At 56.3% G+C, this 14,643-nt stretch overlaps 1 protein-coding gene across 8 annotated transcripts in view; it reads right to left on the bottom strand.

Moving 5' to 3' along the window:
• Nucleotides 1-14,643, bottom strand: part of macf1a (microtubule actin crosslinking factor 1a) — a 137,129-nt gene that overhangs the window by 103,724 nt on the left and 18,762 nt on the right. Inside the window, exon 1 of one of the 8 annotated variants that reach the window (XM_088602421.1) lies at nt 8,757-9,009. The exons of 6 other annotated variants lie outside the window; for them this stretch is intronic. In XM_088602421.1, the coding sequence (XP_088458547.1) occupies nt 8,757-8,811 (55 nt within the window). In that variant the 5' untranslated portion in view covers nt 8,812-9,009. Of the gene's footprint in view, nt 1-20; nt 155-8,756; nt 9,010-14,643 lie in introns of those variants that run through there. One more of the 8 variants, XM_088602418.1, reaches the window with a different exon arrangement.

Genomic DNA, 14,643 nt, shown 5'->3' with positions numbered 1-14,643 from the left:
GCCCAGGCGGGTTACCGTACCTCTCTCCCTGGCGGCCCGGCGCTGTCTGCGGTACAACCAGACTCCTGCGGCGGAGAGGAAGTGTGCGGCAAGGAAGACCAGAGTGGTCAGGACAGAGGGTTCCAGAACGTCCATCTCTACCCCGTCTGTGTGTATGTCTGTCCGGCTCCCTGTACCCCCGCCTGTGTGTGTCTGTCCGGCTCCCTGTACCCCCGCCTGTCTGTCTGACTCCCTGTACCCGTCTGTGTGTGTCTGTCTGGCTCCCTGTACCCCCGCCTGTCTGTCTGACTCCCTGTACCCCCGCCTGTGTGTGTCTGTCCAGCTCCCTGTACCCCCGCCTGTCTGTCCTATATCTCTGCTCAATCCACGTCTCTATCCCACATCTTCCAAAACTCAAACCAGGAGGGACTGATGTGGTCTGGGATGCCCTCTCTCTCTCTGGGCGCAGTCCTCAAACTCGTCCAGCTTTCGGACGTGCGGTCTCCCCGACTCTCGCTAGCTCTCCGTTCCTTACAGCTGCTCTTCTGTTTCATCTGGAGTTTTCTCTCTATCTGTGCCGACTCTGCCCCTCTCTCCCCCCTCTCCGACACTCTTACACTGAATTCCTTTGCACTGATACAAGCTCTGGGCTTTTAGCTGTTGCTCAGCACACAGTTAAACAAAATAAAAAAAGATTTAGATGTAGGAAAAAGAGTTTGATCTCTTCCCTCCCGCAGAGGAAAACCACCGAATCCAGCCCCTCCCCCACATCTGTGCGTCTCTGTGTATAGCCATGCGTCTCTGTGCGTTTGTGCGTCGCTGGGTGCCAGTGTGCGTTTGTGGGTGCCGAGATCTCTCTCCAGCAGGCAGGCAGGCTGGGCTCGGGAAGAGAAGGGAACACAGTCTCTCCGAGAGCCAGGACCAGCAGCACACGGCCGCAAGGCTCCACAGTCTGAACGCACCCAGAGCCCAGTGGGCTGCGTGTGTCAGGCGGGGTGTCAGAGTCCCACGACGCTGCACGCAGTCTGCAGCAGGACAGCACGTCTCCGCTGCACCGCCATGAGATGCCTGTCTCACACGAGGCCCTGAATTACAGCCCTCCCCCAGACAGACCAAGGATGATGTCAGAGATTCAGCATCTCGAGCCGGAGTGACTCAGACACACAGACCATCGGGGGGGAGAGAGAGGACCGACGGGGAAGAGGAGAGAGGAGGGGGGAAGAGGGGAAGAGAGGGATGGAGGGAGAGTACTACACTGCAACAATAACAGGAAAGAGCAGCCCCCAGTCCAGACCTCTAGAGGAGCGAGGAGCCACACAGAGCTAGAAACACACCAGCCACAGCGCAAGAGGAGCCAGGAGCAGAACTAAGGATCTGGGGTTCCCTCTGTCACCCCCAGAGGCACTGAGCCCAGCTAGGAGAGAGCGCCGGGGGGGAAGGCAGCATCGGAGGAAAGGAGTCTTTCCTGGGAACAGGATGGCAGGTGTGTATACACCATCAGCTTCCTGCTCCACTGGGCGTTACTGCTCAGCACAACGTTTCCACAGTGCCACGGTCTGGACACAGCACCTCAGAAGGACAGAGCTGCTTCAGTCTGGACAGCAGGGTCTGCTCAGAGACTGGGGTCAGTGAGGGCCGGATTGGGGTGACATTACAGGGCCACTGCAGGGGCCAGCCTGTGACTGTGCTGCTGCTGGCGGGCTGTGATACAGACACACGAGTCTCTCCCTGCTGCACGGAGCCCCACCCACCTGCTCACACTGAGACCACTTCCTCAACACTGCTATAAATACACCATGCCGCACAACCTGATAACACACACACACTGCCACACACTCTTGCACACACATTCTCACACAGCAAGGCTTCCAGCCCACAGCAATCTGATCCACTCCGGGTTTTTCCAACCGCAGGGCTGCTGCCCAGAACCTCATGAATGAAGCAGGAGAGGGAAGCTGCACACGTGGGGCTGGCAGTCCTGGGCAGGAGGGCGTATCTGGCACAAACCAGCCAGCCAAGGGCTGGACGAGATACAGGGGCCCCGAGGCCACACGGAGCTCCTGTCTTCTCTCCGTGCAGCTCACTTACACCACCAGGCGCAAGAAGGCTGAGGGACAGAGGAAGGCGCTGCTCTCCAACTCTCTCACCAGCTTCTGATCTGACTGGTATCGAGCAGACAGGGGGTTTCCTGGACAGGCCCTGCTCCCACCTCACGCCGCCCGGAACTGACGAGTCACGCAACAGCATCCCGGACAGACTCCCACACCCAATACTGAGCCAACAGAGACGCCAGGAGGACACGTGGACCATTAAAGAGGTCAGCTCATGAGAAGAGTCAAAATCAATGTCTCTGCTGAAAAACAGCCTCTCTAGACCACAAACCCACATTGGGACACTTCAATCTCTTCTGACAGCAATGAGAGAGAGAGAGAGAGAGAGAGAGAGAGAGAGAGAGAGAGACAACTGCAGCCACAAATCTGAAGCTGTCACAACGCGACCTCTCGTGACACACTGCACACACAGCAACACACTCTTACAGCAACACACTCACAAAAGCCCTGCACACACAGAGCAATACTGCACACAGAACAGCACACAAGGCAGCTCTGCCCACACATACTGTATAGCAAAGACAGCACACAGAGCAACAGTATACACACAACTACAGCACATGTGCACAATCAGCCACACACAGCAACACTACAAGCACTCTCACTCGGCGAGCGAGCCAGAGGCCTGCGGTGTCAGTGCTCATGAGGGCTGTGAATGGCTCCATTCATTCCTCAGAGAGAGGCACCGAGCTGAAACTCCACTCACACACAGAGCGCACTGCCACAATCACACAGCACTGCAACATTACTACTACTGCTGAGATCATTACTGCAGTGTGTCCAGTAGCGCTGCGTCAGCAAACTGTCTCTCTCACTGACTCAGCATCTTCCCAGCCAGCCAGGCCAAGGTCACCCTGACATACACACACAGCACACTGCGCCTTCTCCCAGCTGACAGGCCGCCTCACTCACCGCAGCCCTGGACAGCACAATCTAACAACTGGACCACAGCCCTGGACGGACAGCACAATCTAACAACTGGACCACAGCCCTGGACGGACAGCACAATCTAACAACTGGACCACAGCCCTGGACGGACAGCACAATCTAACAACTGGACCACAGCCCTGGACGGACAGCACAATCTAACAACTGGACCACAGCCCTGGACGGACAGCACAATCTAACAACTGGACCACAGCCCTGGACAGCACAATCTAACAACTGGACCACAGCACAATCTTACAACTGGACCACAGCCCTGGACGGACAGCACAACCTAACAACTGGACCACAGCCCTGGACAGCCCTGGACGGACAGCACAATCTAACAACTGGACCACAGCCCTGGACAGCCCTGGATGGACAGTATCCCACCATACCTGTGTGCATTCAGAGCAATACTACCACCCCCTCCCTCTCTCCGTGTGTGTGTCCAGAGCAATACCACCCCACCCCCCGTGTGTGTGTGTCTAGAGCACATGGAAAGGAAGCACACTCCTTCCTGTCAGACTCACACAGGAAGTCAACTGCACCATCCTGCCGCAGCTGATAAAAAAACGCAGTTTCACCCCCTGTTTTCGGAGGAGACGGACAGCGAGCAAAATTCAAATTCAGACTAGCAAGAGGGTGGCAGTACAGCTCTGACTGTTCTCACTGCTTCTAAAAACTCAAAGGCATTTGCACAAGAGATTTGCACACAGAAGCCTTTCCATACCCCGGACCAGACTCTTGAAGGGGGTTAATATTCGAGACCCTCCCCCTGCAGGCCTCATCCAGCCATGCCCTCAAAGCCAGGCGTACCGATCGATTACCAGATCCTCCTTCCCTCACAACAGCACGTGAGCAGACTAAAACTACAGGTATTTCAGAGAATCAGCTCCCCACTTCAAACTTCACACACAGCCTCCACAAGACTCCCTCTCCCCTGGCAGTCCCAGCAGGAGACAGCAGGGGGCGCCTCCACACCACAAACCACAGCCCGGCTGTGTTTCCCCACAGCAGAGAGAAGCCTGGAGAAATTCCCAGACAGGCTGAGCCAGAGCACTGGAAACGGTGTGCAGAGAGAGGAGAGAGCAGGGTTAAGGCTTGACACAAGGACAGAGAGAGGCAGAGTGGGCGGGTGGTTAGAGCTGAGGCAGAGAGAGAAGACAGTGATAGAATAACTGTAAGAGCTCTGATAACTACCTGCTACCCATGCTGGGAATCTGAAGTGCTCCTCAAATTTCTTCATCAACACCTTCAACCCTTTACCTACCTCAACTGCCCTACAGACGACAGACCTTTCAAACACTGAGCACTGACCCTGAGGCTCAAAGAGAACAGCTCACAGAACACAGTTAATAACTACTGAGCTCTCGCAGCACAGACCTGCAGAGCAGCAAGAGCTCAGACCCTCACCTCCAGGGCCCACAACACTGCCGGGGACAGCAGGGCACTCCTACGGGGTCTCCACTGAGTGAGAGTGCCTGGGACAGGCAGAGGAAAGGCGAGATTTACAGCCACGCCCCCCGTGAGAGAAGCGGCCATCAGTAGCTCAAACCCTCTGTTTCTCTGCCAGACTCCGCTGGGCAAGCTCAGGGTCAATTAATCACAGGTTAACGAGACAGGAGGGAGGGAGAGGGGGCAGGGAGGGGGAGGAAGGGGTAAAAGAGAAGAAGAATGAGAGACGAGAAGGAGAAAAAGGCAGAGTGCAGTGTTAACGGAAAAATGGTTAGTAATCTCCGTTCCCATGGCAGCTGTGCTATACACTAATTACACTGTGACGTTACTGAGTTGCAAACACACTGCCCTCTAATGACCCTGGCCTGCAAACACACTGCGCTGCAAACACACTGCGCTGTAATGACCCTGGCCTGCAAACACACTGCGCTGTAATGACCCTGGCCTGCAAACACACTGCGCTGCAAACACACTGCGCTGTAATGACCCTGGCCTGCAAACACACTGGCCTGTAATGGCCCTGGCCTGCAAACACACTGCGCTGCAAACACACTGCGCTGCAAACACACTGGCCTGTAATGACCTGATAACACTCTATTCTAAATACACTGTGCTCTGATTCCACTGTACTATAAGCACACTGTTCTGTCGATACTGTACTACATGTGACCTTTTTAATTAAAATATCGACACCCAGAAAAACTTGCAAACACACATTACAACAGCTGTCTTCACTCCATCACTCTGCTATTCCTTGATATCTCCAGTGCCCTCTCCTCAAGCGAGAGGAGGAGAATGAGGAGGGAGAGACAAGCAGAGAACAGGAGGAGTGAAGAGAGCACATCAGAAGTCTGCTCTATATCATTGGGATTGGGCCATAAAGGAGCAGAAGTGAATTAACAGGTCAATTAACACCAGCCCCCTTACTTTGCCAGATATCATTCAGGGTTGTTAAGGGTCATTAAAGAGTCATAATCCCTTTCTAACGAGCAGATGCAGTGCCAGGCTCGTCACGAGGAGGGTGGTGATGTGCAGGTTTGTTTTGACTTGAACTTGTGACCTGTAATCCCACAGCAGACGAGCATGTAGGGGGCTGAAAGAAGACAGTTTCTTTCTCAAGTGCTAACATGCCGCCAAACAGAGCCAAACAAATTTAAAGTGGGTCACACAGCCCTACTGGCTGCCTAGTACTGATAGTCACTCACAGCCTGAGGGACCATCACAGGTACCCCTGGGGTTCACCCTGTCACAGCCTGAGGGACACACAGTGAGGACCATCACAGGTACCCCTGGGGTTCACCCTGTCACAGCCTGAGGGACACACAGTGAGGATCATCACAGGTACCCCTGGGGTTCACCCTGTCACAGCCTGAGGGACCACAGTGAAGACCATCACAGGTACCCCTGGGGTTCACCCTGTCACAGCCTGAGGGACCACAGTGAGGATCATCACAGGTACCCCTGGGGTTCACCCTGTCACAGCCTGAGGGACCACAGTGAGGATCATCACAGGTACCCCTGGGGTTCACCCTGTCACAGCCTGAGGGATCACAGTGAGGATCATCACAGGTACCCTTGGGGTTCACCCTGTCACAGCCTGAGGGACACACAGTGAGGATCATCACAGCTACCCCTGGGGTTCACTGACAATGCTAATGGTACCTACAGGTAATACTAAAGTAAATTCATTGTTGATTCTACAGTGTAGAAACCTGAATATAACACATTTGTCGTTACATCATCGTTTGAATATTTGCAGCTCGTCAGCTCTGCCCATGTGACTCCAGCTCACAGGACAGGTACAGTAGGAGTGAGCTGCGTGTGACCCGAAAGGAAAAGTGAAAGTGGCTCACGCCCCAAACCAGCTGTGAGCAGCATGAGCCCAAGGCCAGCGCCGACAGACACGCCCTGTCCTGAGCACACAGCACTGCTCACACACTCCCACGCCGAGACAAAGGACAGGGCTTCCGAGAGACAGGTAAGGAAAGAAAGGTGAAGGACAGGTAGGAAAGGTGAGAGAATCCTGCACAATTAGGCTCAGCTGTGAGAGTCAATACTCCAGGAGTGTCTATACAGAGTGTTCAATAACACACTGCACCCCAGGGGTGTCTATACTGTGTGTCCAATAACACACTGCACCCCAGGGGTGTCTGTACTGCGTGTCCAATAACACACTGCACCCCAGGGGTGTCTGTACTGCGTGTCCAATGAGTCATGATACAAACACAAAGATTATAATATCCGTGTCTAGTGAAGCAGCTCGTTTCGCACCCCGTGGGTGAAGAGAGGCCGACAGGGGGCAGTGCGGTCTGCACGACGGCGCTGGGGGGTGAGGGGGAGACTGCGTTTCACTGGCTCCCCAGGAGCGCTGTTTATTTCTGCCGAGCAGCAGCCCCGCCCAGGCCTGACCCGAGAGATAGAGAGGAGCGCGCTCTTATCGGCTCACACAGGCCCCCGTCTCTCCTGCGCCGTGCACCCCGGACCTGGAAGCATAGTCTGCTGCTCGGGAGAGGGAGACTGAGCAGGCTCGAACCCTGACCCCCGACCCCTGACCCCCAGGCCCCAAGCCACTGGGGGAGGCTGCCAAACTGACACACCTGGAAGTAACTGCGAACTCGCTGCTGAACGGCCACCCCATCGTTGCGGTCAGTGCAGCCTGCAGGCTGCCCCAAGCCTGGCCTGGTCTGGTCTGTGGTCAGCAAGGGCACTCTGGGAGAGCGAGGGGAATCCTGTTGTGTAACAGGAGAGCAACACTGTGCCTCCTGGGGAGTACTGCAGGGAGGGGGGGGCAGCAGGATTAACACTAATCAGAGTTAGTGTGGATTACAGTGCCAGGAGGTAACAGGCCGGAGCCTGCAGACCGGCCTGGATTACTGACCGCACATGCCCAGCGCACACACAGAGACGGAGACGCACAGAGACACAGACACTGAGGACAAGCTGTCCCTGTTGTGCCTGAGCTTCACTAACGAGTTCCCTCTGAAGCTGCCGATCGCTTCAAGAGGCCTGGAGACCCGCGGCCCAGCGCGGAGAGGGCAGAGCAGGCCGGGCCCCGGGACCGGTGTCCAGGAGAGCCGCTCTCCCTTCACTGCAGCGCCCCCAGGAGGGCCGAGTCCGCAGAGCTTCACGAGCCAGTCCGAAAAAAAGGGCCCGAAGTGTCCGGTTTCCACATTCCAGCTGGTGTGGGCCGATACAACGCCCTGAACCTCAGCCTGCAGCAGCGGCATCCCGCTCAAGTGCAGTGCTGGAGCAGCGACGGGGCTCAACTCCGGCAGCCTCTATCTGGAACAGCATCGTCCACAGCGCCTTCGCACGCCAGCGCCACAGGTTTACATCAGAAAACGCTTCTCACAGGGTCCTCAGAGCCCACAGAGTCACCCAATATCATGTCCAAGCTATAGCTGAGTGAAGCCCTGAAGATGGGAAAACCTGCAGTGGATCAGACTGCTGTGCAATGGGAGTCCGAGTACATTCCCCATGGATACAAATAAACACACACACACAACGCACAAGCCAGTCAGCACAGCCTGACTTATCAGCTGTATTTACATAGCCTGGACTAATCTGTCCATGCCAAGGGCAAAAATATATTTCAGAGATATTAATACTGCCGGGCAAACACAGTGGCCGTGAGAGAGAGGGACAGATAAGGCCAGCCTAAAACAGAAGTACCTCCCTTTAAACAAATGCAACCCTCAGTAATGCTGTGTGCATCAAGCCAGAGCTGAAATTAAACACCGGCGTCTTGCCGATATTTACACGCGCATGCCGACACAGAGGTAAGACAGCCAGGACACAGCACCAAGCACAAAACAGAGGAGTCCCAAACACTGCAGCGCTGTACGTGGTTCAGCTGGAGCCTGGAGCACCACACTGGCTCTGACGCAGGCTGTGCCTGCAGGATGCCGATACCAACACCAATTCAGATAATGTCAAACGGGAGAACAACTGTCACTGAAATTAATTTTCAACCACAGCTGTTAAAAGAGCTCAGATCAAGCTGACTTCCATCCGCATGGTTTAACACTTGGGCCCGGGCATCCCATCGCCGACAGCTGACCCGGGCGCAGACCAGCCAGCGCCACACCACCCGGGCGCAACCAGGGCACAGGCTCTCTGAGCTCATGAAGTCCAACTGCCGCCTGCCTCCGCTCCAGCCCATAACAACACCACAGCTTCCTTCTGCTGAGCCAGCAGAAAGACGGCAGAAGTCAGGATCCCGTCTCTAGCAGGAACAAACCAGCCCGCTTCTAAAACAACGAGAGGAATTTGAAACACACAGACCTTTCTTGTCACCGAGCTCCTGGAGGAACTGCCGGTAGGCAGCGACAGAGCTCATAGCGCCAGCCCGCAGCAGACACAGCGGCGGGCCACAGAACTGCAGAACCGGTCACACAGTCATGCCACGTTCGGGAATCCTGCGGCTCCAGAATTCCTCCAGCTTTCTTCCTTTTTTACCGAAGGGCAGCGAAGATCAGCACGCCTGCCTGTCTGGATACGTGTGTGTGTGTGTGTGCGCCTCGCAGAGTCGCCGTTCACTCACTGAAACTGGCTCTCGCTGCGCTCAGATCCGGCATGAGGAGCTGAACTTTGACCACAGCAGGTGATGTCACAGAGGGGGGGGGCGGCAGCACATGTTCCTCTGTGTGTGCGAGTCAGCACACTGAGAAGGAGAGGGTCGAGTGCCTCACTTCTACACACTTACTGATCCACAAAACAGAAGTTGTGATTTGCAGTTTACACCCTCGAATCTGTCCCCGTTTTCCTCATTTCCTCATTCAGCTGAATGAATACAGCACTGGATAACACATACAGCTCAGTTTCCATCTCTGTCTCCTTCTCTCTCACTTCTCCATGCAAGTCAGCAAACACCAGTACAGGGACATCCCACTGCAATACAGTGTCAGAGTGCAGTCAGCCTGGGTGTGGTCAGTCAGTCGGTGCGACTGTGAGGCACAGAGTCAGTCAGTCAGTCAGTCGGTGCGACTGTGAGGCACAGAGTCAGTCAGTCAGTCAGTCAGTCAGTCAGTGGGTGCGACTGTGAGGCACAGAGTCAGTCAGTCAGTCGGTGCGACTGTGAGGCACAGAGTCAGTCAGTCAGTCAGTCGGTGCGACTGTGAGGCACAGAGTCAGTCAGTCAGTCAGTCGGTGCGACTGTGAGGCACAGAGTCAGTCAGTCAGTCAGTCAGTCAGTCAGTCAGTCAGTCAGTCGGTGCGACTGTGAGGCACAGAGTCAGTCAGTCAGTCAGTCAGTCAGTCGGTGCGACTGTGAGGCACAGAGTCAGTCAGTCAGTCAGTCAGTCAGTCGGTGCGACTGTGAGGCACAGAGTCAGTCAGTCAGTCAGTCAGTCAGTCAGTCGGTGCGACTGTGAGGCACAGAGTCAGTCAGTCAGTCAGTCAGTCAGTCAGTCGGTGCGACTGTGAGGCACAGAGTCAGTCAGTCAGTCAGTCAGTCAGTCAGTCAGTCAGTCAGTCAGTCAGTCGGTGCGACTGTGAGGCACAGAGTCAGTCAGTCAGTCAGTCAGTCGGTGCGACTGTGAGGCACAGAGTCAGTCAGTCAGTGGGTGCGACTGTGAGGCACAGAGTCAGTCAGTCAGTGGGTGCGACTGTGAGGCACAGAGTCAGTCAGTCAGTGGGTGCGACTGTGAGGCACAGAGTCAGTCAGTCAGTGGGTGCGACTGTGAGGCACAGAGTCAGTCAGTCAGTCAGTGGGTGCGACTGTGAGGCACAGAGTCAGTCAGTCAGTCAGTGGGTGCGACTGTGAGGCACAGAGTCAGTCAGTCAGTCAGTGGGTGCGACTGTGAGGCACAGAGTCAGTCAGTCAGTCAGTGGGTGCGACTGTGAGGCACAGAGTCAGTCAGTCAGTCAGTGGGTGCGACTGTGAGGCACAGAGTCAGTCAGTCAGTCGGTGCGACTGTCATTCTCTCCTGTTAAAAACTACACTAATTCCAAACCACGGGCTGCAGGTCCAGCACGGGCAGTCTGGGCACTGGCACACCCCTTCCCCCTCCAGCAGGACCCTGCGCCCAGCGATCTCACAGACCCACTCGGCTCCTGGCTGCAGACGCCTCTAAACCGCGCAGGGCTGGCGGCTGGCGGGGCCTGGCTGTCTGGCTCAGGCCTGAGCCGTTACACAACGGCATTAGACAGCTATTAATACCGAGGGCGGCCCAGCTTCGCCAGCACGGGACGCCTGCCCCAGCCCTGGAGGGGGCGCTAGTGTGCGCAGGTGCCCCTGCAGTTCCCACGGCCTCCACCAGCGCCAGAGGGTTCCTGCACAGAGAGACTGTGGCGCCGCCCCAGCCAGGATGCAAACCAGTTCTTGCACTGCTGGCGTGAGGGAGGGGTCGATCACTCAGACACGAGGCGCAGCTGAACACACGGGATTTTTTACACAATAAATAACTGAATGGATGGATGGATGAATGAATCACTGGTCCTGTTCTCATATGCTGCTGTTATGTTAGTTTTCAGTTTTCCCTTCGACCCATCTGCCCCACATCTCACAACAGAGCTCGTTAGCTTAATTGGACAGACCTCCAGTTACTTAAGAGGAGCTTCCTGGAGTTTGGGGGGACGGTGGTGGAGGGGGGCTGTGGGGTCCCCCAGAGACCAACACACCACACTGAGGTATAGATCCCACAGCTCCTCCAACAGGCAGGTGAACCAGGGGAGAAGAGAGACCCCAACACAGCACCCCGGGGTCAAGGTGACAAGGGCTGTGCCACTCCGCACAGGCCCCAGGGTCCCCCACAGGCCCAGCTGCATTCGCCGTGGAGAGTTCGCAGTCGCTCGTTCTCTTTTCTCTGCTCCTTGCTGCTGGCTGCACACGGTCCGCAGCCACGATCAGGAAGGTACGACGAATTCCAGCTCCTGGGCTTTCTCCCTCCTGCTACACTTCCCTGTTTCCCAGAATACTCTCCACTCCCTGCCTCTCCTCCCACCCAGGACACCCTCAGCTCCTCAGCCCTCCCTGGCCGCACGCGTGTGGCTGGGCGCCGCTGGGACCTCCTCAGATCCAGCAGAGCAGAAAGAGAAGTGTGTGTGTTTGTGTGTTTGTGTGCTATCTCTGCGCCGCGGAACAGAGCAGCGGAGTCCTGGCTAGCCGCAGCAGCACAGAGAGAGGGAGAGAGAAAGAGGGCGAGAGGAAGAATCATTTGCAGAGCGCTACAGCCCAGAGCGCAGGTGTGGCTCGGCCCGCAGACAGACAGAGCAGGACAGGCTGCTCAGCGCCGGGCGTTTCCTCTCCACCCCAGACATCTCACAGATCGGGGTGATAACGCGGTGAGCTGGTCCTGGCAGGTTTGCATCAGGGCTCCAGAGTGGGTGTACAAAGCCAGGATGCACAATAAATCCCTTGTTTTCTCTAGCACACAAACAGGAAACTCGAGACTTCAAAGAGGCTGCAGTACACACATCACTCATGTGCCAGAAATCTCAGCTCCAGAAGAAAACTGAAACAGCAGAGTCTCAGAACAGGCAAGCAGAGCCAGAAAATCCCAGTGTTGAATCAAACTGCTTAACAATACAATCATGCACACATCCTCTGTACTCCACACTGTACTCCACACTGTACTGCCCTGTACTCCACACTGTACTACCACACTGCCCAGTACTCCACACTGCACTACCGCACTGCACTGCCCGGTACTCCACACTGTACTACCACACTGCCCAGTACTCCACACTGCACTACCGCACTGCACTGCCCGGTACTCCACACTGCACTACCACACTGCACTGCCCAGTACTCCACACTGCACTACCACACTGCACTGCCCAGTACTCCACACTGCACTGCCCAGTACTCCACACTGCACTACCACACTGCACTGCCCAGTACTCCACACTGCACTACCACACTGCCCAGTACTCCACACTGCACTACCACACTGCCCGGTACTCCACACTGCACTACCACACTGCACTGCCCAGTACTCCACACTGCACTACCACACTGCCCAGTACTCCACACTGCACTACCACACTGCACTGCCCGGTACTCCACACTGCACTGCCCAGTACTCCACACTGCACTACCACACTGCACTGCCCAGTACTCCACACTGCACTGCCCAGTACTCCACACTGCACTACCACACTGCACTGCCCAGTACTCCACACTGCACTACCACACTGCCCAGTACTCCACACTGCACTACCACACTGCCCGGTACTCCACACTGCACTACCACACTGCACTGCCCAGTACTCCACACTGCACTACCACACTGCCCAGTACTCCACACTGCACTACCACACTGCACTGCCCAGTACTCCACACTGCACTGCCCAGTACTCCACACTGCACTACCACACTGCACTGCCCAGTACTCCACACTGCACTGCCACACTGCACTGCCCAGTACTCCACACTGCACTACCACACTGCACTGCCCAGTACTCCACACTGCACTACCACACTGCACTGCCCTGTACTCCACACTGCACTGCCCAGTACTCCACACTGCACTGCCACACTGCACTGCCCAGTACTCCACACTGCACTGCCCAGTACTCCACACTGCACTACCACACTGCACTGCCCGGTACTCCACACTGCACTACCACACTGCACTGCCCTGTACTCCACACTGCACTGCCCAGTACTCCACACTGCACTACCGCACTGCACTGCCCAGTACTCCACACTGCACTACCACACTGCACTGCCCAGTACTCCACACTGCACTACCACACTGCCCAGTACTCCACACTGCACTACCCAGTACTCCACACTGCACTACCACACTGCACTGCCCAGTACTCCACACTGCACTACCACACTGCACTGCCCGGTACTCCACACTGCACTACCACACTGCACTGCCCGGTACTCCACACTGCACTACCACACTGCACTGCCCGGTACTCCACACTGCACTACCACACTGCACTGCCCGGTACTCCACACTGCACTGCCACACTGCACTGCCCGGTACTCCACACTGCACTGCCACACTGCACTGCCCAGTACTCCACACTGCACTACCACACTGCACTGCCCAGTACTCCACACTGCACTACCACACTGCACTGCCCAGTACTCCACACTGCACTGCCCAGTACTCCACACTGCACTACCACACTGCACTGCCCAGTACTCCACACTGCACTACCACACTGCCCAGTACTCCACACTGCACTACCACACTGCCCGGTACTCCACACTGCACTACCACACTGCACTGCCCAGTACTCCACACTGCACTACCACACTGCCCAGTACTCCACACTGCACTACCACACTGCACTGCCCGGTACTCCACACTGTACTACCACACTGCACTACCACACTGCACTGCCCGGTACTCCACACTGCACTACCACACTGCACTGCCCGGTACTCCACACTGCACTACCACACTACCCAGTACTCCACACTGCACTACCACACTGCACTGCCCAGTACTCCACACTGCACTGCCCAGTACTCCACACTGCACTGCCCAGTACTCCACACTGCACTACCGCACTGCACTGCCCGGTACTCCACACTGCACTGCCACACTGCACTGCCCGGTACTCCACACTGCACTGCCCGGTACTCCACACTGCACTACCGCACTGCACTGCCCGGTACTCCACACTGCACTACCACACTGCCCGGTACTCCACACTGCACTACCACACTGCACTGCCCTGTACTCCACACTGCACTACCACACTGCACTGCCCTGTACTCCACACTGCACTACCACACTGCCCGGTACTCCACACTGCACTACCACACTGCACTGCCCGGTACTCCACACTGCACTACCACACTGCACTGCCCAGTACTCCACACTGCACTGCCCAGTACTCCACACTGCACTACCGCACTGCACTGCCCAGTACTCCACACTGCACTACCACACTGCACTGCCCTGTACTCCACACTGCACTACCACACTGCACTGCCCTGTACTCCACACTGCACTACCACACTGCACTGCCCAGTACTCCACACTGCACTGCCACACTGCCCAGTACTCCACACTGCACTGCCACACTGCCCAGTACTCCACACTGCACTGCCACACTGCCCAGTACTCCACACTGCACTACCACACTGCACTGCCCGGTACTCCACACTGCACTACCACACTGCACTGCCCTGTACTCCACACTGCACTGCCCAGTACTCCACACTGCACTACCACACTGCCCAGTACTCCACACTGCACTG

This window comes from Lepisosteus platostomus, chromosome 13, assembly GCF_059453375.1.
Source record: "Lepisosteus platostomus isolate fLepPlt1 chromosome 13, fLepPlt1.hap1, whole genome shotgun sequence".
Taxonomy (NCBI): domain Eukaryota; kingdom Metazoa; phylum Chordata; class Actinopteri; order Semionotiformes; family Lepisosteidae; genus Lepisosteus; species Lepisosteus platostomus.
Note: the sequence above shows the minus strand (reverse complement) of the source record. Positions and strands in the feature narration are given on the sequence as shown.